Source organism: Podarcis pityusensis, assembly GCF_964106645.2.
Source record: "Podarcis pityusensis genome assembly, chromosome: 3".
NCBI classification, from domain to species: Eukaryota; Metazoa; Chordata; class Lepidosauria; order Squamata; family Lacertidae; genus Podarcis; species Podarcis pityusensis.
Genome location: NC_138026.1, coordinates 61,315,172 through 61,342,521, shown reverse-complemented (window position 1 = coordinate 61,342,521; position 27,350 = coordinate 61,315,172). Strand labels below are relative to the sequence as shown.

The following is a 27,350-nucleotide window of genomic DNA, read 5'->3' as shown; positions in this document are numbered from 1 at the left end:
GGTTGGGTTATATCCCCCAGGGTTATAAACACAGCTTTATCTCAGAGGAGGAGGGAGTGTAAAATCTCTTTCTCCCCCAGCATTCCTAGCATGGTCTGCTGCATACCCCTCTCCCACTTTCCTCTACCTCTGGGAAAACAGGTGAATAAAGCTGTTAGACCCAATGTTCCTGACAATCTGTTAGGAGGTGGTCATGTTGTGTGGCTTGGTGCTTCCTCTCCTGGTAGGGCAGCTGTGTGAGCACATTTATCTACTCATGGACAACAGCTGCTAGACTGGAATGACAGTTCTAAGAATAGCAATTGCAATAACTGCAAAAATAAAACAACACTAAGAACAATGAATCCTTAAATAATTTATTTTTACCACTGGATTCTATCCCTTCCGCCCTCTCCCACAGTTATACACTTGCGCAGCTTTGGAGGTAAAATGAAATAAAAAGTAACCATACTTAAAAACAAAACTGTGCAAATTTAAAAATTACACTTCTGAAATACATAATATAAATATTTTTAACATGTCTTCACATTTAACAAAGTTTACAAAACAGGGTGTAGGATTTTCACAGGAAATGGGGCTGGAGAAGAGAGAGCCATGGAAGGATTATATACGAAAGTAGAAGCACAAGCAGCACAGCAGAAGCAAAAGACTCATCAGGCCAGGTGGGGAAAGAAAGGACATTCTAGACTGCGGGGCTTCAGGAGCCATTTTATTTAGTGCCTAACTCGTGCGGATCTGATAGTGGCTTTGTGATTGGAAAATTCTCCAATTGAAAAGCTGGTCCCAAACACTATGGAAATCAATGGGATTTCTGCAGAAGCAGCATTTTTCAAACTGCACTCCATTCATTCCCTTTAGATGGGATTCACTCACAGGTCCTTTACAGCAGCAATCAGCGAAGGAGAAAAGTGAACGGCTGAGCCCAGCTCTTCTGCCAGCTCCTGCTCCACATGAAAATGCAGGAGCTCAAATAAAGCCTCATTTCCCACTCGGTTCTGTAGAGATTGGGACAGCTTGGCTCCCATTTGGATCTAAAATGCACTACCAGGGAAGTGGAGCAAGCGGCTAAGTGGGCCCCTGGTCTGTTCTCTTGGGCAGAGAACAACACAGGGCGGGACATACACTGGTCACAGCAGGCACTGCAACTCCTCCACTGTTTAACTTCACCACTGTAGGCACCCTCTTGCATTGTCCCCCAAGACAGACAGATGCCAGCCACAGTTTGCATGGAGCACAGGGTCTTAACGTGCCTAACAGAACAATCCCAACCATGTCCACCTGGAAGCACGTTTGAAGAAATTCCGTGGGACTTGCTCCCAGGTAAGTGGGGTTAGGATTGCACCCTTGGGCATCTTCATTATGCTTTTGTTACGATTCCAGCCTAAGCCCTGTCCTATGCCAGCAAGTATGTATGAACAGCATGTATTTAGGGGAACTTTTCATATCGGAAGAGATGTGTACCCAGCTGCCTTCCATATTTCTAAATTATGACAGCAGGGTTAGTAGCAAACAAGAAAACACAGATTATGAAATGGAGAAACAGTGGCCAACAGACCCAAGTTGTTGATGATGACTGCTGTTTTACATGCATGAAACTCTGGTTAAGAACAAAGAGAGAAAGAACAAAACCAGTTTCTTTAAAATAAATTTTAAGCCAAACAATCAAGTTTTAAAGGCTTCTACCATGACTTGCTAATAACCTTGTTTCATTCATGGCTTCCAGCAGACTCTGTTTGGTAGAGAGATGAGCATTTTCAAGGACAACAAGCCCCAGGTTGTGTGGTAGTTGCAGTGCAGGAAACCCTTCATCTCAGGCGGGTTTCCTTGGATTTTGAACGCTTAGTATTCAGACAGTGTGCAAGAGAAGTATCGGCAGAAAGAGGGGTGCAAGAAACACAGTCTGTTCATTTCTTATGGTTGCGTATTAGCATAGAACAAAGTCAGAGCACTGAGAAAGGAGTTTGTAGTCAAGTATTCGGCATAAGCATCCTGCATCTGCAAACTGTGTTTCTGTCCCAGGATACAGAATTCCGGAGAGCATATTGTTCTTTGTGCCACAATGTGCATTTGTACGTACATGCACAAGCAGGTGTACGTGTACATGTACAATTCAGCTTATTGTTTTCGCCACAAAGTCACGTGTACTTTTTCCACAGACTGTGAATGAGACTGGGTTGAGTGTTTTGGAGGTTAGCACCATTTTCCTTTCACAAGGTAAAAGCCGGCGTTTATTCTCTCTTGCTAGCCATAGATCTGCTTGAACTGGAAGCACTCGTTGCAGTAGCCGTTGCACTTGTTATTGCCATAGTGGTCGCAGGCAGGGGCTCGGCAGCGCTCCTTGGGGAGCTCAGCTGCTGGAGGGTCCCCCCGAGCTCCCCCCAACTGGGCCTGCTGACCAACGTGTAGGCACTCTGGACACAGTTCCCCGTTCCTGGAAGCTAAGTTGTTCCTACAAGAAGCTGTGGCACACTTGTGCTTCTGAGAGCTTGGGAATGTCTGGCGTAAATCTCTGTGTTGTCCTGTTCGCTAAAAACAATGGAGAACATTGTCAGGTCTAATTGTAACAGTCACAGCCTTTATCTGAGCTTTAGTTACTTTTATTCATGTCATATTATTGACCAGAAGTTCCCAAAGGTGAAAACCAAAACGAAAACAAGCAGTGGTGTGCTTTTTAAGTTAGAAAACAATCATGCTGCTTCTGTGCAAGCGCCTTGGATAAGACACTGACACAGGCTGCATGAGAAGTGGCTTGCAGAGTGGATCACTGTGGCTTACAGGAAAGAGGGCAGGACACAAGCCAAGATGACCCATTGCTCCTGCTAAGTGCATTTGCACTGTGCTGACCTCTTCACCTCCTCTCCCGTCCCCATAAGCAACAGAGATGCACCAGCTGGGAAGCAAATGCAGCAGCATATCTCCACCTGGTAATCTGCTTCTGGCTTGCATAGAACTAGTAGACTGCTCCCTTCTAGTTACAAAAGGAAAACTATTACAAGTATGTGACACTTTCTTGACAATTCTGATGGTTGCAAAATGAAGAATGGATGAAAGAATAAGTGACTTGGGCTAGGTCAACAAAAAGAATTTGGTGTTAGGCTAATCTAAAAACTCAGGTTTTCCAGTTTTGGTACAGGCCAGATTTCTCTCTCCCTCTCCCATCCACCCCTCTCTCACACACGATACAGATTATGTACGTTTTCCATTCCACTGTATTGCGACAGAGCAGCACTAGCACTAGGGTAATTTCTGAGAAGTTAATATCAACAGGAGTTAACACTTCCGAGAACAGCTACAGAAATAATCCCCTGTTCCTCTATATGCTTTGGATGTAGCATCCTTCTGGTTAGATAATAAAAGCAGGTTTAAATTTTTTATTGTTATTCAGGAGCCTGTATCTATCATCTCCAGAATCCTTGGCAATAAACTACTAACATAAAGGGATGATAATGGGAGTGTATTTTTCCTTCTTCTTAAAATGGACTCATAAAGACTTTTCTAGGAAGAAAGGCAAGAAGTTAAATCGGGGAGAAAGATTTTGTTATGTTGACTGACCTCTGATTGTCTCACTAGCTGGTCTTCAGTTCTTCTGGCTTCACGCAGCCGCTTGCTCTGTGCTTTTATAAAGCATTTCTGGCAGTAGCCCTCGAGCATCGTGCTCCCGATTGTGCCACACTCTCGACCCAGGCAGGAAACGGTGTTCTGGTACACAGCAGCTGAGACTCCCGAGTGCCCTGAGGCAGGAGAAGTCCGCTGAGACCTTCTGTGATGGGGCACCGAAGCATCTATGATGAGAGCAAAGGAAGAAAGTGGTCACTTAGGAATGCAGGATGCTGCCATCTTGCTCAGTCTTTTCTACAGTGAATCTCCAGAATTTCAGACGGGGGACATTCCCAGCCCTACCTGGAGATGTCAGGGAATGAACCTGTGACCCACTGAAGAATGATGACTGGTCTATTAGGGTGAACAGGGTACTGCCCCACCAATCTCAGTCAGTCACAGCCAGCCCCAACCAGCCTGCCTTCCTAGTTCCAACCAGTCCAGGGTGTGGCCCTGGCTGTCAGCTTCCACCTCCTTTGTCCCAGTGCTGCCACTGTAGAACTCAGAAGGGATGGAATGGAGGCAAAACTAGAAGCAGCTTGCTCTGCCTCTCATTAGCTCTGCCTCCACCTATTGTTGGGCTTGCCGCTTTCTGCCCCACCAGTCCCAATGGTCAACATCTGCCACTGAGCTGTGACTTTGGCGACCAAACTTTGAAAACACAGAGTGGGAAAAGGGACTGTTGTCTGTGCTCCACCTTACCCATCACTGGGCTATTACTGAATGCAATGTTACATGAACTGTAGAGGCTAAAAATGGTCCCTTTTGAGATATACTAGCAAGGATGTATTCTTGTTTTGCAGGGACCCTCTGTAACGTGGAGCAATTTTCAGCAGGTGTGCCTTCTAGCACTGGGATACGGCAAGGGGAAAGAAGGACTGTCTGAATTTCTGTATGCCATACAGCAGATGGACGCAGAGAACAAATGACAACTCTAAAAATGAACTGTGTGGATTCATTTTTAAAACACTCAGTGTTACAGCACGGCCTGCAAAACACCCCAGGAACAATCCCCGGAATCTGAAGACCCCCCCCCCCAACAATTGACCCCTAATTGAAAACCTGGAGAGCCTCTGCCAACCAGTTAAGATAATATTGAGATAGAGTGACCCCACAGTCTGACTTTGTATATGTTCAAGCAAGTTACTCAGCTGCTCTCATATCAGTTGCTCTAGTCTATGGCTAGAATTTTCTCCTCTTTAACCCTTACATGCCCCCCCCAATCCAGACTAGACAATTTTTCCAATGCAGTTTAAATGGTTTGTTCAGTGAGCACGTACATTTTGCCATCATGGAGAGCTGCTTAGGAAACTATCAAATTTGTTCTATCATGTTTCCACCTGCACCCTATAGTGAGCTTTTAAACTGAATCTCTAACAGGATTTCAGAAAGGAATCTGGGGACCTTTCTGGGGACATGCCCCAGTAACTAAATGCATCCCCAATACAGCAAACCCTTGAGGTTAGGTTGCTGTTCTGCATACTTCAGCAAAACATGAAAAGTGCACTGGAATTCCTCAATATTATAAGTGACTAATGCAGCTGGAAGTAAGCTGAGCTTTTCCACTGCAGGCTTGCATTCCGTCTTGCAGTTCAGCATTACTAATGCTTTAGAATTACACTTCATCTCACTGCTTCGTCCTGTTTGCATCTTACATCTCCTTGCAAGCTGAGATTGAACAGGAGCACCTTCCATTCCACTGCTTGCAAACACCCCTCTCCCCGCCAGCCCAAATCTCTGTAAGGGTGAAGGAGAAGAGAAGCACATTCCCTTACGCTCACCTTTGTTTTCCTGGTACTCAAAATAGCACAGTGTGCAAAAGCCTTCGTTTTGAGGAGTCCCGAAAAAGCTGCAGCCGGGCTTCCTGCACTTCCTGCTTCCCTTCTTCCACTCTTCTGGTCTCTGGGGTGGAGGGTGCGGCGGTGGCAACTCTGCTGCACTGCTGCCGCTAGCCGTATGGCAGGCCTGCTGAAGGAGGCTCTGTGACAGATGGGTGGGGTCCGATGTGGACCTCTGATGGCCCGAAGGTGCGACACCTGAGCTGCTGGCACTTGACAAATGGTCTCTAGTCCTTTTGAAGCAAGAGCTGCACATGCCATTAAAGGTCCTATTGGCGCCCTTGAGGCAGAACATGCAGGTCACCTGGTCTGGTGGCCTCTGCTCACCTGGGCTGTTGCAAGGGCTGAGCTCTGCAGTGTTGTTGTAGCAGCGTTCGCAGAGCCCATTGTATTGCACGTTCAGGGTGAAAGGGCAGCCGGGGGTCCTGCACTTCATGGCAGTGGTTTCGCTGTACAGAAAAAGGCTCGGGGCTGTGGGGGGTGCAGAGCGAGGCCCTGACACTAGTTCTTCAGATGCCCGTGCAGCAGGCTCGCGGTGTTCGCTCTTAGGTGAGCTGGATTTACTTGTCCGGGGCTTCTCAGACCCCGTCCGGAAGTTCTGCCTCCTCGCCTTGCTCCCTTGCTGCTTCTGCTCAAAGCACTCATGGCAGTAAGGCTGGGTGCTCACGGACATGTAGAAAGGGCAGTTGGGAGTCTCGCATTTTGCCTCCACGAGCGACAGCTGGGGCAAGTTCAGCTCCACCTGGTTCCTCTGACCCGGTTCCCTCCCAGCGGGCCGAGCATTTTCTTGCCACTTCTTGTATTCGTGCTGCACCAGCTGGAAGTAATCTTCCACTAGGTTAATCTCTTTGGGCAAGTTTCCTTCATCCAACCTTCAAGGCAAAAGAGACAAAGGAATTGGTATCACCAGGTGGGGAAAAGGCAGCAAACCTTATACAGTCTGGGATGACATAATAACACGGGAGAACAGGAAGAGCTGCCATCCTACATCAGCAAGAGTGCATAATTGAAAGCAGCACAGCCTACACTTATGAAGCTGACAATGGTCTTTAACGTCTCTTTTAGCAAAATAAAGAGACACTGTCTCAGTCCTAGTTACAGGACTGGGCTAGGCAGAAAGAGAACAAGCAAGCTGTAGTTTCTTTAAAATTGGCTCTCCTTCTCTCCCTGTGCAGTGCCGGGTGTCTTCCCCATTAAGTGGGAAAGAACCTGACTCTCAGTTTTGACTGATAGCTATTCTGAGTGAAATTCTACACTGTGCTATTACAAATGTTCCATTTGTCCAAGCATATCAGCTTGCCAAACGGAATGATCTTCCCTTCCATCTTCCTGGGCATAGTTTTTTTTTTTGGGGGGGGGGGGTGTCTCTTGACCCCTTCCCCCAAGCCAATTTTGGGGAGCACAAGGGTAGGATGAGGGAATGCCTGTTGTGCAAATGGAAGCCCTTCTCTGAAAATTCATTTACTGGTTTTCTAACAGAAGCTGTTAGGATCTTTATCAATTCTGTAAGTTCCAGAGCCAGCCTGAATGTTTTTTTGTTTTGTTTTGTTCTTATAGACATATTTTAATTGTCTGGGATTAAATGCCACAATAAAAGCAGAGAATGCACCCTTTGAAAAGGGCATCTGAAAGTGAGAGGCTGAATACATTGCCAATTTAAGAATATCTGTTATCAAGTTAAGTGCTGGACAGTGAGAAGATGAAGACTCACTTTGCAGCGTTAATGAGATGTGTTGTCCCAGAATCCCAGCCTTGCACGGGAATTTCTATCACCATCAGGTAATCTCTTAGCAGCTTTTCTTTCTCCCTTTCTTCAGAATCTGTTAGAAAGTGCACCTTCAAGTCTTCAAACCTGCCTCTTTCACAGCTGACCAATGGGACTGCCCGGATCTCTATGGAAAGGGGGGGAAAGAGGATTGTTGTGAATTAAATGGGAAAAGACAGGCACAACACAGAAGTGAGCAATATTAAGACCCTAAGGCTGATAACCGAAAACAACTACCCAGAGAGGTAGTTATGGAAATTGACTGGAATTATAAAAGAGCAAAGAAAGGGACGCGGGTGGCACTGTGGTCTAAACCACAGAGCCTAGGACTTGCCGATCAGAAGGTCGGCGGTTTGAATCCCCGCGACGGGGTGACCTCCCGTTGCTTGGTCCCTGCTCCTGTCAACCTAGCAGTTTGAAAGCACGTCAGAGTGCAAGTAGATAAATAGGTACCGCTCCGGCAGGAAGGTAAAAAGTGTTTCCGTGTGCTGCTCTGGTTTGCCAGAAGCGGCTTAGTCATGCTGGCCACATGACCCGGAAGCTGTACGCCGGCTCCCTCGGCCAATAAAGCGAGATGAGCACCGCAACCCCAGAGTCGTCCACAACTGGACCTAATGGTCAAGGGTCCCTTTACCTTTACCTTTATGAAAGAGTAAAAGTTATGAGCCACTTCAAGATGAATAAATTGCCCAAACGAAGTATTTCCTATACAAAAGGAGTAGATAATCCCCACCCCCGTTGAAGGCTGCATTACCTTGGGGGTAATCTTTTGGGGACTGTATGCCAATACAGTGGTACCTTGGTTGTCGAATGGCTCGGCTCCTGAACAAATCAGCTCCCGAAAGCCGCAAACCCGGAAGTAAGCGTTCCGGTTTGCGAACTTCTGACGTGGCTTCTGTGGTTTCCGATTGAGTGCAGGAAGCTCCTGCAGCCAATCAGAAGCCCTGCCTTGGTTTTCGAACGGTTCCAGGAGTTGAACGGACTCCCAGAACGGATTAAGTTCGACAGCCAAGGTACCACTGTAGTGGACAGTCTGCAGAATTGCATTGCATGCTCTCTCTCTCTCTCTCTCTCACACACACACACACACACACACACACACAGCAGAAGAAGAAGCAATTCCCAGAGGGGTGGTCTGGAGAGCAAGAGTGACTCCCAGACTGCATCTGATGTATAACAGGATGAGAGAGATCAAAATGGATTTGCTGTTGGTTTGAAGAGAAGAAACAGGGAAACACCAGCGCAGAACACAATATAGCGGTAATGTCTGAGACCTACCTGGGCCACTCTCTTTCAGAACAACCAGAGGGGTGAAATGCATACTGTCATAGGCCAGGATGATGGGGTATCGATAACACTCTTCTGCTGGCCAGTGGAGAGGCAAGTAAATTCCGCCAACATTCAAAGGGGAGAAGCTTGAACCTGACTGCAAGCTTCTAAGCATTTTATCTGTTTCAGGAAAAGAAAAGCAAGGTTTAGTTAAACAGGACTCTTGTCAGCAACAGAGCAAGGGAAACATTTCCATTTTAATTTCCAAACTATCAGAAGAATATCAATAACTCATTGTGAGGAAATATTGAAGCTGATGTAAAAACAAATAAACCCAAACCCTAAATCGCTTTCATAAGTGAGGTCACCAACACTTTTTGTGTCATAAACAGTGTTTGTGTTTTCTTAAGTTGTAAATACTGTTAACCCGGGGGTGGTGGTAAATTGTCTCTTTCAGATGATAATTTGTAGGAATGTAGAAATTTACAGGAAACAATCGCCACGAACAGAGGTGCTCTTCATGTTATTGGTTGCCCACCTCCACTTCCATGACACTGAAAACCTTCTGAATGCTCTTCATAGAAGCATGGGTGTTCAACACTAACATTGGATCGCCCACTGCAAACAGTACTCGAAAGCAAAAGACACATTCCTACCTGCGACAACTATGATTGGGCGCCGTAGGATGTTAACAAGGACAAATATGTGGATTTCTTCCAATGAGTTATACTGAAGGCCTCTGTGGGCGACTGATGTTTCTGCAGATGCCATTTTGATGAGGTTCTCCCATTCGTCCTCCCAATTCTAATGCAGAAAAAGAAAATACATCTATTTAGCTTTGGGTTAGTATCATGCAAGTTGGGAGGCCTTGCATGCAGATTATTTTTCCTTATCTGAATACTGAGAAAGTTAATTCATACGATATGCATTCCAGAGGTACAGAACCTGAAACACTAATTAAGGGCACGGCTGCAGTTGACTTGATGTTGCATTCTCTCTTCTGATTTACAAATGCTCTCTTGCCTAGCAGGCAAGTGGTTACTTGCAAGCCTGCAACTTGAAGACTGTGAAACAACGCAGTTGCTTGAATCTTATTTTCTCGATACTTCTGTGAGTTGGAGGCACCAATGCATCTGTGTTGCACCACTCCACTCTTACCACCACCACATCCAAATAAGCAGCTGTGACGGCAGTGTAAAGAGGCAGTTTCATCTTAACATGTGAAGCTAGTATTGGCTGTTTCCAGGTTTGAGAAGACTAGTTTATAGACTACTTGGGCTAGCAACTAATAGAGAGGATAATTTATCCTTTCAACCAGCAGGTTCCTGTAGAAAGAAGCAAGAGCAGAGGCCCCCCACATGATGTAGATTCTTGGATGGGAAGTCTATGTCTAGCTGTATGTTTCTAAAAAGCAGGATGGGTGTTTTTTGTTTTGTTTGGGTGGGTGTAGCAGCGCCTCTTCATAACAGGAAGAGCAGAGACATGCCAACTTTTGGAGATGTGGGTGGTCCATGGAAATAACCCATCTCTGAGGAGGTTACTTGAGTTGGAAACTCCACAGTAGTGAAACGCTTTGTTAATATATTGGGAAATCCAGTAAACTTAATGGACTAAAATGTTTTAACTAGTTGGCAGCTCTGCAATTTTACTTTCTTAAGCTCACTGCCATAATTGCCTCCCATCCTGCATAATTATACACAGGAAGTCACGATCCGCCCAACCATACCAAGGTTTGAAACGTTATTCGCTATATAAATCAGTCCAACATACCCTGGTGTCATAGCAGAGTCCTGTTGCCACAAATTCCTGCGATTTCAGTGTTTCTCGTTGCCAACGCAGTTTAAAGTTGCGTGTGTCCACTTCCCTGAGTGCACTAAACAACGTTTTTCTCAGGACTAAGTCGACATCTTGGACGCCCCACATGTACTGGGATGCAGCATGCATCAGGCAATTCCCATCCCCTACAGAGAAATGAAATGGGTTAGTTGTTTCATACACACAAACACAAATAAATAAATAAATAAATAAATAAATAAATAAATAAATAAATAAAAATAAAAGTCCAAAACATAATGGACAGCATACATATTTCAAGTTCGTTAAAAATAAAATATCTGGTTCTGCACGAACCAGTAATGCTTTGGAGAAGCAATTAACGTTTCTTAGAAATCTCCCCTCAAGCAATCTATTTTTACTTTGGCTTAGTATCCTCTGAATTTTGGGAGTATGGGGTAGTCTGTTCTCCTGCTCCCGGTCTGAGTAAGTGAACACTGACAAATAGCTGTATTTTTCTAATCCAGCATTCCCCCACCAAGTATGGTAGACATTGTGTGTGTGTGTGTGTGTGTGTGTGTGTGTGTGTGAAAGAGAGAGAGAGAGAGAGAGAGAGAGAGGATAATTCTGAATGTGCGACTCCAATGGGATTATGCTACATGTAGAAAACAAGAACAGATCCAACGTTCTGCCTTTCTGCGCAGAAATCTTGTTGGTGCTGAAGGAATTCTGTGCAGGTTGGCAGAACAGTTTTGATCTTTAAAACACACAGAGAGTGTCAAAATAGTGTTTATATAGTGTGGACAACTGGTATGAATGAAAAAGTTGACAATCTGCCCCTGAATGGAGAAGTGACTGAATATAAAACGCAGATGAAACTATTCATCCTATAAAAATGTCAGTATAAAAATAAACTCACGCCACTTTCAGTGCACAGTTCCCATTTGTGCATGTGGATCACGCTCTATGAGTTTAATTTTCAACCACTTCCCAATAGCTAGTATTCAAGGGTGAAAGGATATTAGAGCTTTGACTATAACTACAAAGCTTAAGAAAGTCAATTTAATTAATGATACAGCTAGAGGAGATTTCCCTATTCCAACTGCCGTTTGTTGTTGTTTAGTCGTTTAGTCGTGTCCGACTCTTCGTGACCCCATGGACCAGAGAACACCAGGCAGTAAATTGCCGTTTACACTGGTTTAAGGGGAAGTACAGACTGAAAATACTCAATTCAATTGCTGATTTTACTTTATTTTTTGCTGAAAAGGCACCATTCTCTATAAAGTGTTCAGAGATGACATTAGTCAACACTATCAGCACTAGATTTTATGGGCACAGCCTTTTCCTTCCTAAACAAGCTACTGAAAATTGAGAAGCAAAAGAGAAAGTGGATTTATAAGAAATTGTTTTACTATGAATGTGGTTAGTTGGGTTGTGTCAAACATACAAGTTTCTGGCACTCATGGAGAATTCTCACAAAAATATAGCAATGCATGCAGCACTGTGTGAACTTTCTAGGCACAGATCACTCCAGCCAATTGTTTCCAGACATGGGCTTTGTGGCAGAACGCTCTCATTGAGGAAAAAGTTGCCGGGATTGCTATAGAGCAGTGGTTTTCAACCAGGGTGCCGTGGCACCCTGGGGTGCCTTGAATGATGGCCAAGGGTGCCACAGGCAACACTGGCCTCGGTCCCTCTTTCCTTCCTTCCCTCCCTCCCTTGTGTTTCTGCCTCCCAAAGGCTTGCAGAGCTGTTTGTTGCAGCAGCCCTGGCTACAAGCTCCTGGTGTATCTGGGGCTGGCAAGAGGGTGCTGGTTGCTGAGAGCTGAGGCGGCCTCGGAGCAAGCAAGCAAGTGGGTGAGGAAGCCCAGCCAGCTGATCCACAAGCCCTTGCTGTTGGGAATGGATGGACAAGTGGAAGGCTGGGCAGGCAGGCACTGAGCTGGCCTTTCTTGTGCTTGCTGTGTGTGCAAGGCCTGCCTGGGAGCTGAGTGCCCAGTGTTGAAGGGGAGCCTTTCCGCCATCCAGGTCTGGCAGTGCCCACTGCTCCTGCTGCTGCCTCCCAAGGTAAGGTGCTGGCCTCAAGTTCACCTTTAGCCAGCCTCCACTGGGCCACTAAGGCAGGGGGCATCTTCTTCCCAGGCCCCTGGGGGGCAGTGTGAGGAGACACGTCTCTCTGGGGCAGGGGCGGCGGCAGTCGCTGCCCGGAGGGCTCCCAAGAAGAGGGGAGAGGAGAGGAGACTGAGAGAACATTCCACAAGGGAGGGTGTTTGGAAAAGGGTGAGAGGCTGCCAGCTCTGCAGGCAAGGGGTGACAGAACTGGGCTCCTGAATCCCACAGGGGTGCCGCAGAAAGAATGTAGTTGGTCAAGGGAGCTGTGGACTCAAAAAGGTTGAAAACCTCTGCTTTAGAGAGAGGAACTACAGTAAAGCACAGGGCTTTAAACTTTGCACTCTTGGGCGGAGGGAGGAAATGACTTTTGTTGAAAAATCAGTATCCCTTCCTTTCATTCTTGGCCCAGAAAAGGGGATGGATCCTGCAGCCAATTGGCTAGGAAAGGTGGGGATTGTGCTGCAGACTGCCTCCCTTAAAGGGGTTGCAGTGGGGAGAACCATTTTACCCTTGCAGTTCTACTTTCTCCCCACCAAAAAACCACAAATACAGTCATACCTCGGGTTAAATGTGCTTCAGGTTGAGCGCTTTCGGGTTGCGCTCTGCAGCGACCCAGAAGTAACGGAACACATTACTTCTGGGTTTCGCCGCTTGCGCATGTGCAGACAGTCAAAATGACGTCATGCGCATGCACGGAGGTGGCTAATCGCGACCCGAGCACGCGCAGACGAGCAGTCGCGGGTTGCGTTCGCTTCTGGATGCGAACGGGGCTCCGGAACGGATCCTGTTCGTATCCAGAGGTACCACTGTATCTGAAATCAAATTGTTGGGAAGACAAACTCTTCCACTAAAAGCAGCAGCGACAGATTTGTGACTGTTTTGGGACAGAAGAATGTCAGGAGAAGGATGGGAGTGTCAAGCAACAGAAGGGATCCTTTGCCTGGTTTTTAAAGAGACACTTGTTTTTGTTGTGGTTACACAAACGTTCCATTCCATTTGAAAAATGGCACCAAAGGCCTAAGTAAACAGTACCCCAACCAAATCCCTGTCTCATGGTCCTGACTAGTGCTCTTTTTTGTTTGTTTGTTTGTTTGTTTGTTTGTTTGTTAGAGCAGGATCCTTTCCTCCACTCTACCAAAATCAAGACCAGTCCCAATGTATTCTGCTGCCAGACAAAAGGAAAAAGACAAGATGGTGAGTTGTATCCAAATGTTATTCCATCTCAGAGTAGAACCACTGAAATAAATCGGCATGACTACCTTGTTTGTATTAATTTCGATGGGTCTGCTCTGAGAGAAACTTAGTTGGCTACAACCTGACATCTCACCCCATTCCATGTACAGAAGCCAACCAGACTGGCAGCTCCTTCAACCTGACTGGCAATATTATTTAAACCCTGGCGAGGGAAGCAGGATAGCTTTGGGGGTGCAGGACAGAGCTATGTGGCATATACACCCTCTGCCCACCCGAGTGCTAAAACAGAAGCATTTCTTATAAAGGGGTAGGTCCTCACTTAATACTACTCTTTTCTTTTTTTGCTTTAAACAGAATTATCTAACACAACTCAGAAAGCTGGCTTGTCTTTGCATAATTATATTTAAAACAAACAAAAACTATATATTAAATGCAAGGGTCAAAAAAAATGCTTGCAAGGCTGATTTATAGTCTTCTGGCTTTACCAAGTATAAAAAAATATGGCATACAAGTAGGACAATTATTACATCCTGTAAAGAATTTCCCTTTGCAAAATCTAGAGCAAAGATAAGAGGGTTTTTTTCCTTGTGTGCGCTTGCTTTCAGTTCTGCACACTGAAACGCCAGTTCAAAATTCCCTAAGCATTTGGAATTCCCCAGTGTTAAGCTATTTGACTAGTAGTTGAGTAACAGCTATTGTACTTCTTGTTCCGATGAAGAGACATTTGAACTGTGAAGTACACAGTGGACTTTCCAAGTAGGCGTGGCTAGGGTAAGTTGGAATGCCTATTCATTAGAGAAGCGAAATTGCTAGTCAGTAGATGTTGGAATCTTTTTAAAATGAGATGTTTCCTCCAATCTTTTACGTTAAAAATACAATCCTCAAATGCACGTCATGTTTGAAATCAAATTCCCAGAACTGTATGCAATCTTTCTACACTTTTGCTAAAATTATTTGTGATGAAATAACAGATGCATTTATTTCTTGGGTCTCAAAATGGGCACAGAGCTAACCCCCTACAAATGGATCTATGACTGTAAGAACGACCAAATGCAATGCTATTGGCTACGATGAAACTGCTGTTTCTTTTCTTATTAGTTATTTTACTATTTATTTAGGGCACAAACCACCTCCTCCATGTGGAGAGAACCCTTTGTGGGCATGACAGGGGTCCCGTCTATATCATTCTACAGAGCCCTTAGCCAAAGGCCTTCTGTGTAATATGCCCACCCACTGTCAGTCAAGAGAGGTTTCATCTAGGCTTCTGATGGGAAGCACAGGAGGGACAGGACTCAGCAGAACGCCTGTCAAGATCCATTCCATGCTCACAAAGATGCATGCATGTGCAAAGGAGATGGATCGGGTTGTTTTATTTTGCAAATTTCCTTCTTTATTCTTGGGGGAGGGGCTGAATAGGGCATTCCTTTAAGTCTTGTGGTGGAGGTGGGGAAAAGGTTGGGACTGGAACTGTTCCCCGACCCCCTGACAAAGTAACAAACCCATATGGGTCTGTGCTTTCCAGGATCCATTCTTAAAAATCCAGTAGCTGGGTTTTAAAAAAACAAAACCCAAGTCCTTCTCTCTATTTCTCTACTTTGAAGTGATGCAAAGTAGAAGATCTTTTACTACTGTTACACTCTCATCTAGTAAGTGTGTAGTTTAACACACTGGCTGTGTTCACACATTGCGTGTGGATGTGTGGGCTCCTGGGGAGAAGGTGACAGCAGCTCTGCTCCTCTCTGGTCCTTTTATTGGCTACAGCTCATGAAGGAAAAGAGAGATTACCCACAAGTCAGAAAGAGCGAAACTACCCAACACATTGCAGAAGCCACAGTTTGGCTTACTGCGCTGTGCAAGCCAGGCCACTTAAAGAAAATGCAATAGTTCAATAGTTCACACGATCAGAACAGAATATACACATTAGAGATAAGGAAGTGTAGTCCAGGTTTTAACACGTGCTCAGAAACCTGAAACTCTGTTTCAGGGCTTGAATGAAAGGATCTCTCAGAAAGGGAAAGTAGAGGAATACCAGTATAGAACAGCGACTTGTCTACTTTTAAATAAGACAGCCCATGCAAAGATGTTTGCCTTTCTTTGGATGCAAGTGAAGCATCCATAGGGACAACATGGGTGCTTGCACACTACCTGTTTACCCAGCATTCATCCTGATGTATTTGACAAAGATTAGATGACATTCAATAAAATTATTCATTTAATAAATGAGTAAATTTATATCCCACCCTTCTTCACAAAGCATCACACGTGGCAAACACAGGAATAATAAAACAATTAAATTATCTAAAAACAATTCCAATATGGATGCAGATGACCAATCGCTCTGATTTATTTGTGGGGAGACTAGAAGACACTGCGTCAAAGCAAGTGTCGCCCTACATGTTCCAGTGCATTTTCCTGTCACTTTCCTTATCATAAAGTTCAGTCTTTTGGGGAAGTGGGTTTGTTGTGCAAGATCTCCAAACAGCTTGAATTGCACAACCTGGATTTGCTGGGATGTGACGGAATCCCACATAAAAACGGCAATAGTCTGGAAGGGCCCCAAGTGACCCACTCCTAAAGCTCCCACAGTCCAGTGAGAGGTCCTGATCCACCATTTGAGACCTAACACTTACTCTCTTAAGCTTTTGAATGAACTGAGCGGTTTTGATTTTAACTGGTCTCAAGGTCTTGAGTTGCTGCTCTGCCCTTTCACTTGATATGATTTTATAGTAACTGTACTATAATTATCTAACTAAATTTCTATCCTACCATTTCTCCCAATGAAGCATATCAAATATTTGTATTTTATGATGTAGATATCGTATATGTTGAAAACTACCCAGGGATTACTGTGTACTGAAGGATGGTTTATAAATCTGACAAATAAATAAAAAGAATGCACAGATGTTATCACTCTCATCTTCTGGGGGCATGTGTGTTAAGTTTTATTTTAGTCCTCGTAACAGGAGGTGCTGTGGAGCTGCCCTCCGTATGGTTGTGTTGCTGCTGCTTACCTGGATGGCACAGGGGTGAGGTAGGGGCTCTGTGCATACAGCAGCAGAAGCACTAGACTGGCTCTGCTGGGGCACCTGCATAGCCTGACCTTGCTGCTGCACTGCACTGTCCAGGTAGGAGGGAGCAAAACTGCTCTTGAGAGGACACCTCATTACACCACTTCCTCTTGCCCAGCAACATTCAGCTCATATTAATTTAGACAGAACAACTTGTACAATGAGGAGAATTCAGGAGATGTAAAAAGTTATGAAAGCTGTTGGTGGCTCTAGACATTGCAGGAAGTGTCAAAAAGGGGATGTGTGAGCGACGTACATCCTCTTTCCACGCTACTGATGTCATATCTGAAGCAGCAACTTGTGCTTGGGCATTCCAGATGTTCACCTAACTCGTTTCTTCCCACAGAGTTGTGCTAATTGCTGCTTCAGACATCACATTGGATTTATTTATTGCGTTGGAAACAGGGCCCAAGTTTAGAAATGAGCTTGGAACCCACTGAAGTGGTGGGCACCACCAGTGAAGAGATTTCTCAGTGCCCTGATCTGTAATTATTATATGGAAGTCCTATCAGGACAGGTATAAAGAAGGCACTATTCAGGATTCTGGAGTCAGAGTCTTCGCCATCAAGCCAAGAATTAATTTAATACCTGATTGGGCAAGAAGCATGTAATGACCCAATGCACTGCATGCCTTGAAGGCCACATTCATAGGGCACATGAAACTGGTTTCACTGTCTCTTTAATTGTGTTGAAAATTTATACCCTGCCTTTAAAGCCTTCAAGATAACTGAAATCAGGATATCTTAACAAATACAGACATACGTGAATATTTGCATTCTTATATCACAAGGCCAATGGTTTGCATGGAGTGGCTCACCATACAAAAATGGCAATTTACTCCACACAAGCACAAGGCAACAATATAGCGACCCAACTGTGTGAATGTGTATCAAACAATACTTGTTTCATGTGGAGTAATTTAAAGTTACCTTTAAATTGATAAAGAGTGGGTGGGCCACTCACTGGCTCTCAAACTGACTTGAAAATTTAAATTTTCTGAAATTAGGCCCCAAATATATAGTTTTTAAAACCCTCCGAAATGAATTGTGCAGCATGCACCATGTCCTGAGTAACTTGGAAGAAGGGTTTCACAAATATGTAACCTGATATACATCTAATAGTTGCATGGATAAAAAGTAATACTAAGAACCAATTGATTCCAGTTCCTGGTTCAATGAGAGCAACTCTGGAGGACAAAAGGAAGTGTCATAAATAACAAGTGGAGGAAACACAAAAAGAGGATGTTCCAGTCGTTTGTATATCCTCTTTGTATGTTTCACTGAAATATATACAATCCAGATCAGTGTCTTTTTGTTCACATTCGGCAGCATTGTTCAGAAAGTATGCAAGTGCTGCCTGTGAGCCAAGAAGGTTCTTTAGGGCAACAGTACATAAGTCCATGAAGTTAACGTAATATACATCTATGCCCTAGTTTGACATTAGGCAACCATTTCACTTGAAAGAAGAGAAAAACAGCCCCTTTGTAATTTAATTTTAAAAGCAATTTGAACTAAACACACTCAAGGTCCACAAATGAAGCAGATGCTATTTCTGTTGTGCCTGAACAAGGAGAAAATAAGCCCGGCTTACCATTTGTCTTCAGGGGCACCAGTTTTTTAACTTCTCGACACCAGTTCAGTTTCTTCTGACGTTCTAGTGAGGTTTGAGTTGCTTGGTCAATAAGGGCCTTTTGAAGAATCTCCTGGAACTGTAGGCAAAATTGACACATTCTGAACATCTCTATGGTGTATCTATGCATAGTCTTAAAATGCTGGATTATTCCATTGGTGCACTTGACAAGGTCTTCGGGCATTCTCTCCCTTATCTTCACAGCTTTCAGCATGTTGCTCAAATATAAAGCTTGAGGAATGATTTGCGAGCCAGCCATTTTGCAAGAAGAAACCTAAAAGAGGAAAGAACACTAGTAAAAGAAGGGTTTTTTAAAAAATTATCATTAAATCCTCCTTCCTCTCCCTACCCCAAATTCGGCACAAAACACAGACCTTTTTCATAAATTACATTAAAACAGGAAGTTCAGCCTCAATAGCTTCTGTGACACAAGTGCATCAGCAACAATGAGAAGCTTCTTTGGTATGGATGTCTTAAAATTACCACTCACATTTACGACTGATTTATCAGAAATTCTAAGCAAACAGGCACCTGCTACTGAAAATGAAATCTGCATCGGAGGAGTACCCTATGTTAATTCTAGAGCTAGGGAACTGCGGTGTGCCCAATGGCGCAGAACTGGAGAGCCTGGATTACTCAGCTGTAAATCTATTGAGATGACAGCAGAATTTCCTCTTAGCTCAGAATCCCCCCTGTCTGTTTCTCCATTCCATAATCCCCTTATGATCAAACTAACTAGAGCCTCTGGGTTTTTTCTGCTGGATTTTTTTCGGGGAGTGGGGGAGCTTTGCTTGTAGCACATGGCATAGGTTGGTTTCTTGAACAGTCTTACAATATACAGCATGAAACCCCACACACAACGAACTTATTTAGACGACATGGATAATTACATGTCATAGTTTAGAGAAGTAGGAAAATACCCACCTAGTATTTGAGTAACTGGTTCAAATAACCTTAAAAAATGTTCAGTCCTACATTTCTGGAGCACTGCATAGGCAATATGGATTATTTTAGTCAAAACTGTCTTCTTTGTTCCTCAGTTTTTTGTTTTTAGCCTGTCTTCTATTTTGTCCTCTCTGTGGTTGTTTTTTTAAAATACTGTTTTCATATGACATGTGAATAATTCTAATTCACATTTATCCACACTGCCCAGGAATCTTCTAATGAAAGGTAGTTAAGAAATATTTTAAATAAATAAGCAGGTTCCTTGTTTAGGCTACTTATTTAGTCTAATAGGCCAATGATAAAGGAACAGTGAGACGTCGCATTTTAATTGGCCTTGCATTTGCTCTCAGCAGTAGCACTCAAGACTGCACAACAAATAATGCACCTAAAAGGTAGTGTTTTCACTGCCTCCTTACTTCTCCTCTTTCTCTAGGTTTTGGAACTTTTATTTATTTATTTATTTATTTATTCTCCAAGCCTGCAAGGCTTAACAGCAACAAAGGCATTTTTGCTACTAAAAACTTAGCAAAATGTATTGTTGCACACCATCCCAATCTCCGAGCAGTGTGAGATTCCATGGGTTCCAAGTGCTTATCCAGGCTTCCATTTCCTTGGAATGAGGGACAGTGGAGACTGTGGTGTCTTTATTATATATGGTTTATTACACATAAATACAAACTAAGCCTACAGTGGAGGGGTTCACAGCCTTAACACCCCTGAAGGTCTTTCTTCTTCCATAGCCACAGCTTTGGATCTAAATAGAAAGGAGGCACCTTTCCCCACCCCCCAAGTTTCTGCCTGCAGCCTGCTTCTAGCTCTGTTCTCTCACACATACCTCTGGCCCTTGTCCTTCTCACCAACAGCTAGGCGAGGGAGGGGAACCCACTCTTTTGCCCTCTGGCATAAAACCACTTTGTTACCCTAAGGACCAATACTTAGGGAGCTATTAACTCATCAAGAAGCTGGCTATTCCAGGATTTTCATCCTCCTGGATCAAGGAACTAGAAGGGACCCAGATATACAGCCTAACACACACACACACACACACACACCACCATCACCATCACCACCAACTCAGGACAGCATTACTCAGAAATGGTGAAAAGTTGCTTTTTTTACTTTAAAGAAAAGCATGTATTTCAAAACAAGGTATTAAGGATAATGGGATGGAAGGCAGCTGAAGATGGACAGTACCTGCCCTAAAATGGAAAAATAGTTAAGAACTGTGCAAACTACTAATCCAAAGTCACTTGGAAGGGAATAAGATAAATGTGACTTTCTTCTGAATGAATGTGGTCAATAAGCTATTAATAAAAAAATAGGAAAAGCATCAGTAATCAATAGCTTGGGTTTGATCCAGATTCAATCATACTTAAGAGTAAACCCACTGACAGCAGACTAACCACTGATTTTAGGGGGCCTACTGTAAGTATGATCAAATCCACATCCTGCCCCATAACTATAATGCCGGTGCTAGTTCCCTTCCCACAATACTTTTTGTCCAGGAATCCTATGCACATTTAGACTCCCTGAGCTACAAACACACATTACATTTCTCTATGCATTTTGAACTGTATAAGTGAACAGATGTGTATGCAGTTAACATGTTCAAATGAAAGATGTGATCCTGCAAGTACTTAACACAAAAGGACAATTTTGAGTCAGTGGTGTCCCTGGTAAAGTTTGTATGTGTAAAGGATGATGACATCAGTAAGGGATGCTTAGGACAAGCACTGGTTGTTTCCAATGTTAAGTAATAATAGACTATCCAATTTGTTAAGCTCAATTAGAACACTACGTAATTAACATTCCTATTCTGCCAGCAGCTGTTCTCCTAAGTGCAACATGTCCTATGGATTGGAGCACGTCTGCCTATTTTGAAGTTATCCAACAATGAGGGTTATCCTGCACATGTTTACTGAGGAGTAAGTCCACTGATTTCAATGAGACTTCCTTCCAGAGACTTACCCTCAGACTCTCAGCCAATTTTACCAACTTACGTTTCACCAACTCGTCTACAGAAATCTCACTAATAGGAATGTTTTAAAACCGTGACTATAAGAACTACTACAATGATAACAACAACTTAAAAACCAAATCAAGCTGCAAAGAAGTTGGACTACAATAATAGCATCCCACAAGCAGAGAAGCTTTTGTTCCTGGTGGATGGCTCTGATTTAAGAAGAGGGGTGACCATTTTTCCTGAGCCTCCCTTCCCTCTGCAACTTCCCATACCACCTTCCAGACACGGTCTCTCAACTCTTTGGAACAAAATTTGGTGGCGGCGGCGATGAAAGTGGGAAAGAGGAATTAGCTAAAATGGCCTCCCCCGCTCCTACATTAGCAAATGTGTCCACTGGATTAAAAGCCAGGACTGCAAAAGCCAGTTTAAGTAAGACTGTGCCTGGTCAGGCTGCCCAGTAACTCTGCGGAAGACAGTTCCACGGAAGAAACCAATATACCAAACAAAAGCTGCATAGGAATGGAGCCTTCGGAAGCCATAAAACAACAATCCAATTCTATTCCTCACAGGTCATGATGCCCACAAAGTAATGTGGGCAAGTAAAGCAGACAAAATGTTATACAGCTGGGCCGTTTACTGTGCAGCTCATAAATGGAGGCTTTGTGCACTGTCCCCACAACATTATCCTCATCAAAACACCACCCTACATTATTTCCCCATTTAATCTGAATTTTATGGAATGGAATTTTGATAACGGCAACATTATGCAGATGCTGGGGAAAAAAACACCTTGCAGGTACAAGCAGGTACAATAAACGTGCAAAGGGCCGCTGTCATTTTGAAAGGAAGCACATCCAATTTTTGAAGCACCGGTCAATATTTCATTGCTAGGGTCCACAGTGTACAAACAAAAAAGCATTTACTGCAGAGGCTCGCAATGGTTTTTATTAAGCGAGTCCACTAGAAAATTATATCTTTTTCGGCTGACTCCTACAATGGACCTTAAGATTGTCTGAAAGCAGTGTTAGAAACCGAGATATGAAAGCTAGAAGCTAAACGGCACCTTAAGCCTAGGTTATGGGCACAACAACATGAATGTCTAGGTGCGCTTTTTTTATAGCAAGAATACAAAGCTGAAAATGAATGAACTGCAGCTAAAACACTGTGTTCATTTTTCACATAGTCAGATCAGCTGAATCAAACTTGGAGATCAATGGGGTGTCATATTCTGCAACCAGATTGTTGCCATATCCCTCACTCACCAGCCAATCTTATCCCACATCCTGAAAGATATGCCCACGCTGTTACATCCTTGCACTGAACTGTCTCAAATGTCTACAGTTCTAGCCACAAGCAGTATACTCACGGACAAAGTCCTAAATGCCTACATTGGGGGGGGGGGGTTAGTACTGTACAGAGAAAAGGTGAGTAGGAGGGGCATGATAGAGATGTATAAAATTACTCAAGGTGGCCACAGAAATTACAGACAAGGTATTGACCCCATTATTTGGATATTATTTTCTCATTGGCATCATGCAGGAGGAGACTGCTTTTCAGTTCTAACTTTATATCTTGCAGTCTGGTTCCATACAAGTTTATCTGGAAGCAAGTTCCACTGATATCAATGTGACTTATGTTCAGATAAGTGTGTCTTGGATGGCAGTTTAAGGGTGTGTAGGGAAGTGAATGCATATCTTTGTAATGTTGGAATATTCAGATGTGACTACAAGTCCCATGTCTTGCAAATTTCTTGGGGCACTCCTGGAAACAGCTGGATGTCAATGGCACAGCACATGTTTTGCATGCAAGAAGTCCCACATAGGGATTGGCATCTCCAGGCAAGGCTGGGAAAACTGGCTGAAACCCTGAAGAGAAGCTGCCAGTTAATGTAGAACAGCACACATAGACAACAGTGAGCTAGGAGAAAAAATGGTCTCATAATCTATGTCCTGGTAATATACATTCCTCAGGACAATCCATGTCTGACCATCTACAAGCATTTTCAAACACAGTTAGGGAAAAGTACAGTGGTATCTCGGGTTAAGAACTTAGTTCGTTCTGAAGGTCTGTTCCTGAAACTGTTCTTAACCTGAAGCACCACTTTAGCTAATGGGGCCTCCCACTGCCGCCGCGCCGCCACTGCACGATTTCTGTTCTCTTCCTGAAGCAAAGTTCCTAACCTGAGGTACTATTTCTGGGTTAGCGGAGTCTGTAACCTGAAGCGTCTGTAACCTGAAGCGTCTGTAACCCGAGGTACCACTGTACTATGCTCCACGTCCAGTCCTTGATATGAAAGTGAAACGGCATCCCTAACACCCATGGCTGGGGACCCATTAACATAACATTCATTAGCTAGGACTAATTAGTGCAGGGTCCGGTCTGTATCTGGGTTGAAAGTTCCACTCTCTTTATCTAAAGTTTGGAGATTTATGAATGTAAACCCTGTTGGGAGGCACTAAAAAATAATTTGTTCAAGTGAGGGGGGTTGGTTATTGCTTTAAATAACCAAAATAATAAACAAAAATCCTGAAAATGCAATCTTACGCATGTTTCCAACACAAATAATTTGGCGATTCCCTTGTAACTATGTTCAGGATTACAGCCTGGAGATGTTACAAAATTTCTGGATTAGTATGAATGGTGCTCATGTTCTTCCTCAATGTCCCTTTTTTGTGGTGTAATAAATAATCATTAGAATTAAATAGCTAATGGTTTTACTTCGAAAATGCACATACTGCAGTGCCCAAATAGCTTATGCAAGTCTTTGCTTTAAAAATGGGAAATAATACATATTTCATAACTGTTTGTATGAGTTGTCATGCAGTTATGTAACTTTATGCAACAAACAAGTATTACTTGAATGCGTCTAGCACTTGTTGCAAGGGCATACTTGTGCCAGGGTTCAAGCCCAGAAGTTGCTTTCAGTACTGAACTTCTAGAATAGGTAAAGTAATAAAGCCTCTGAGCTTGTGTAGATTACAGAGCGAGGAAAGCGCTAGGATACCACTTTAAACAGTCATGGTTTCCCCCAAAGAATTCTGGGAGCTGTAGTTTAAGGGAGCTGAGAGTTGTTAAGAGACCCTCTCTATTCCCCTCACAGAACTACAATTCACAGAGTAGTTTAACCATCAATTCGTCTTCACGGGAAACTCTACAGCATTTCTTTCTTTTTTTTAAATGGAAACACACAAGCAATAACCGAAACTACAGAAGCATCCTCAGAACTAACCTGCTCGCTGTTTGCGCCTAACTGGAGCAAACTAACTAAGAACTCCTTCTCTTTGGGATGCTATACACATTTCGCATTAAACAGAAACGCAACCCAGGACGGCGGAGGATCGGGGTGGGGGGGGGGGAGAGATGCGCAGCAGCATCTCCATAAATGCAAGCAAAAATAGACACCCCCCCCGGCTGGCTCGTCGTCCTCACCGACCCCGCGAGCAACCCCACAAACTGCAAAGCAAAAACCCCAACCCAGGGCATATGACTTACTCGGCGAGCTGGGGGCTGGGGGGAGGCAGTGACCCTCGAATGACTCCGCCAGTAAATCCTTCTCAGCACAAACGAGCCGGACTTGGAGAGATGCGGCTCGGGGGAGCCATGAATCCCGTCCCTTTCCCCGCGAAGAAGCTTCGGGATCTCTGCTGGCCTGGTCCGAGGGTGCTGGCTGGTCCAGAGGCGCCTTTGTTAGCTGCCCCCTCACCCTCCTCCTGCTGCTGCTGCTGCTGCTGCTACAGTTGTTGTTTTTGCTTTGGCCGCCGCCTCCTGCTGTCTGCGTGTGGTTCTTTCTTTCCGCTGTTTTACTATGTGGAGCAAAACACACACACACACACAGAGTGTGGATGCGGGGATTTCCACGGCCGAGGGACTTTCCGACATGTGACACCAGCTGCCTGCCAGAACAACAGCTGCTTCCAGGGCGAAGGAAAGCGACCCGGCGCGCTGCAGGCAGAGCCCCTCCAGGGGGCGCCCCGAGAGCAAGCGACGCCTGAGGAGGAGCACGTACAAGCACGTGACTTCCTCCCCTGCCTTCGTCTCTGTCAGCGCACGCGCACGGATGACCTTCGCAGATTCCCCGCCCATTTTTTCCTTTTCTTTTGCGTTTCTCAGGCTGGGGTTCTCCCACATGAATCACCTTGGGCTTCCCCCCCTACTTGCGTTAATCCTTTTTTTTATTTTTTACTTCCGTTCAGTATTTTAATCTGTTTAAATTTCCCCCCATCCCCCTCCGCCACATCCCAGCTTTCTTCGTATTTTCTTGACCCGAAATGCAGTCACACAACCGAAGTAATATTCATAATGAAGCGTTCTGTTACTAGGTATTCCAATAGGGTGTATGTATGATATATTGCAAACTGTATAATACACACACACATAAATATCACAACTTAGAACCTGATAAATTTGTGAGCCACAGCCCACTTCGTTAGATGCATGAAGTGATAATCCTGAATTAGCAAGTGGAAGGAATTTAGAAGGGTGAAGTCAGAAGAAAATGAAATGCAAAAAAGAGCAGGCAGTGAGGATTTCCTTCTGATCACACTTTTACGGTCTCAAACTGCATGTTTGTGTATGTGTTGTAGATACACACTTAGGCATCTGATGAAATAGTGGACTGCGGTGAAAGTTTATGCTATAATAAATTCATTACTCTAAGGTGCCACAAGACTATCCTGGCAATGGTAACCTAAATAAAGCGTACATTTATGCTGCTACTGCACCACAGCCACGCTTGCACATGTCAGAGCTCTCAGAATGGTAGCATATGGGATTTTTATTTGTATTTTTTTTCTTGGCAGTGAAGGAGATCTCTGTAAGTACAAGATTCGTTGCAAGACTCCAGGACCAGTTCTTTATATATTTTCAAGATTAAAGTAACAGAATGACAGCATGTTTTAAAGGCAGCCTGAGTTCCATTATAGAAGCCAGAACAGTTGTGAACACAGGACAGCAAGCCTTTAAAAATGAAGCAAAGAAATGCACACTACTGTATTGGCGTGCAAACCTGGTCCTTTGGCCCATTTACCGTAAATGTTCATCACAATTGCCATTCAGTATAGCCAAGGCTGTGTTTTCACCCCAACACTCTTTGGAATATTCTCCCTAGTGCTCTCATATGCCTTCAACTCGATTAAATATGGTGTGTACATCCACTCAAGGAGCAACAGGGGTTTGTTCACCCTGGCTCATCTCTGCAAAATGAAGGTCTACCAGCCTTGTGTGTTGAGCATGCTACTTTATGGAAGTGAGTCATGGGCAACTTACAACCACCAGGAGCGATGTCTTAATGCCTTTCACATGTGCTGTGTCAGGAAGACTTTGAGCATCACATGGCAGGACACAGATGTGCTCTCCCAAACCCACATCCCCAGCATGTTCCCACTCCTGTCTCAGCGACGTCTATGCTGGCTTAGTCATGCCCACAGAATGGAAGAAGGCAGGGTCCCCAAGATCATACTCTATGGGGAGCTGGCTTCAGGAACTAGGCCCATTGGCAGACTGCATTACAAATATGTCTGCAAACAAGATATGAAAGCTGGTAACATCAACTCCGCCATGTGGGAATCCCTTGCAGACAACCGCAGCACCTGGAGACAGACAGTCAGGTTGTGTATCCACAGCAGTGATCAGAGGAGGAATGACCATTGGGAGGAGCACAGAGAGAAGAAACACCGTGGTGCATCTGCAGCAGCACAAATGGATGCCTTCATCTGTCCCAGCTGCAACAAAACATGTCTCTCCCGTATCAGTTTCTACAACCACAGCAGGCACTATAACTCTCCAACGGTTTGATTTCATCCTCAAAGGCGCATTCCTCCATTGTTTCCCGAGACAGATGGATGCCAACCAACATAGCTAGTGAATTAGCTAGCAATACAAACCCTCCAAGTGTCCCTATTTTCTAGGGATGTCCCTGATTTAGAGAAGCCGTCCAGGTTTCTGATTTGATCCAGAAATGTCCCGCTTTTCCTTAGGATGTTCCTATTTTCATTGGAGAAATGTTGGAGGTTATGGAATTATCTGACCCCCAAACCGTCTGAAGGCAATCCTATATAGGGAAGGTTTTTTAATGTTTAAAACTTTTTATGTTTTTATATATGTTGGAAGCCACCCAGAGTGGCTGAGGCAACCTAGTAAGATGTGTGGGGTATAAATAAAGGTAAAGGGACCCCTGACCATTAGGTCCAGTCATGGCC

The 27,350-nt window shown here is 44.2% G+C and overlaps 2 protein-coding genes across 2 annotated transcripts in view; both read right to left on the bottom strand.

Annotated features, from left to right (window-relative positions):
* Positions 1-340: 340 nt before the first annotated feature.
* On the bottom strand, positions 341-25,096 carry TNFAIP3 (TNF alpha induced protein 3). The gene is made up of 9 exons (XM_080999602.1): positions 24,646-25,096; positions 18,207-18,519; positions 10,240-10,430; positions 9,126-9,273; positions 8,479-8,649; positions 7,147-7,327; positions 5,379-6,307; positions 3,553-3,782; positions 341-2,526 (listed from the first exon to the last, which is right to left on the bottom strand). Exons 2-9 carry the CDS (start codon positions 18,502-18,504, stop codon positions 2,242-2,244), a joined length of 2,433 nt encoding a protein of 810 aa, XP_080855728.1. The 5' UTR covers positions 18,505-18,519; positions 24,646-25,096; the 3' UTR covers positions 341-2,241.
* Positions 22,693-27,350, bottom strand: part of SLC35D3 (solute carrier family 35 member D3) — a 325,732-nt gene continuing 321,074 nt past the window's right edge. The window contains exon 3 of the transcript XR_013984354.1: positions 22,693-23,385. The gene's annotated coding sequence lies outside the window, so the exon portion shown is untranslated. The remainder of the gene's footprint in view (positions 23,386-27,350) is intronic.

What these genes read in the sequence shown, in the direction of transcription:
- TNFAIP3 (XM_080999602.1), bottom strand. Translation starts at nt 18,504, where the DNA reads ATGGCTGGCTCGCAAATCATTCCTCAAGCTTTATATTTGAGCAACATG. An exon ending in GACTCTGCTATGACACCAGG is followed by an intron (nt 9,274 to 10,239) that starts GTATGTTGGACT and finishes TTTCTGCATTAG; the next exon opens with AATTGGGAGGACGAATGGGA. An exon ending in AGCTAGTGAGACAATCAGAG is followed by an intron (nt 2,527 to 3,552) that starts GTCAGTCAACAT and finishes CATTGTTTTTAG; the next exon opens with CGAACAGGACAACACAGAGA.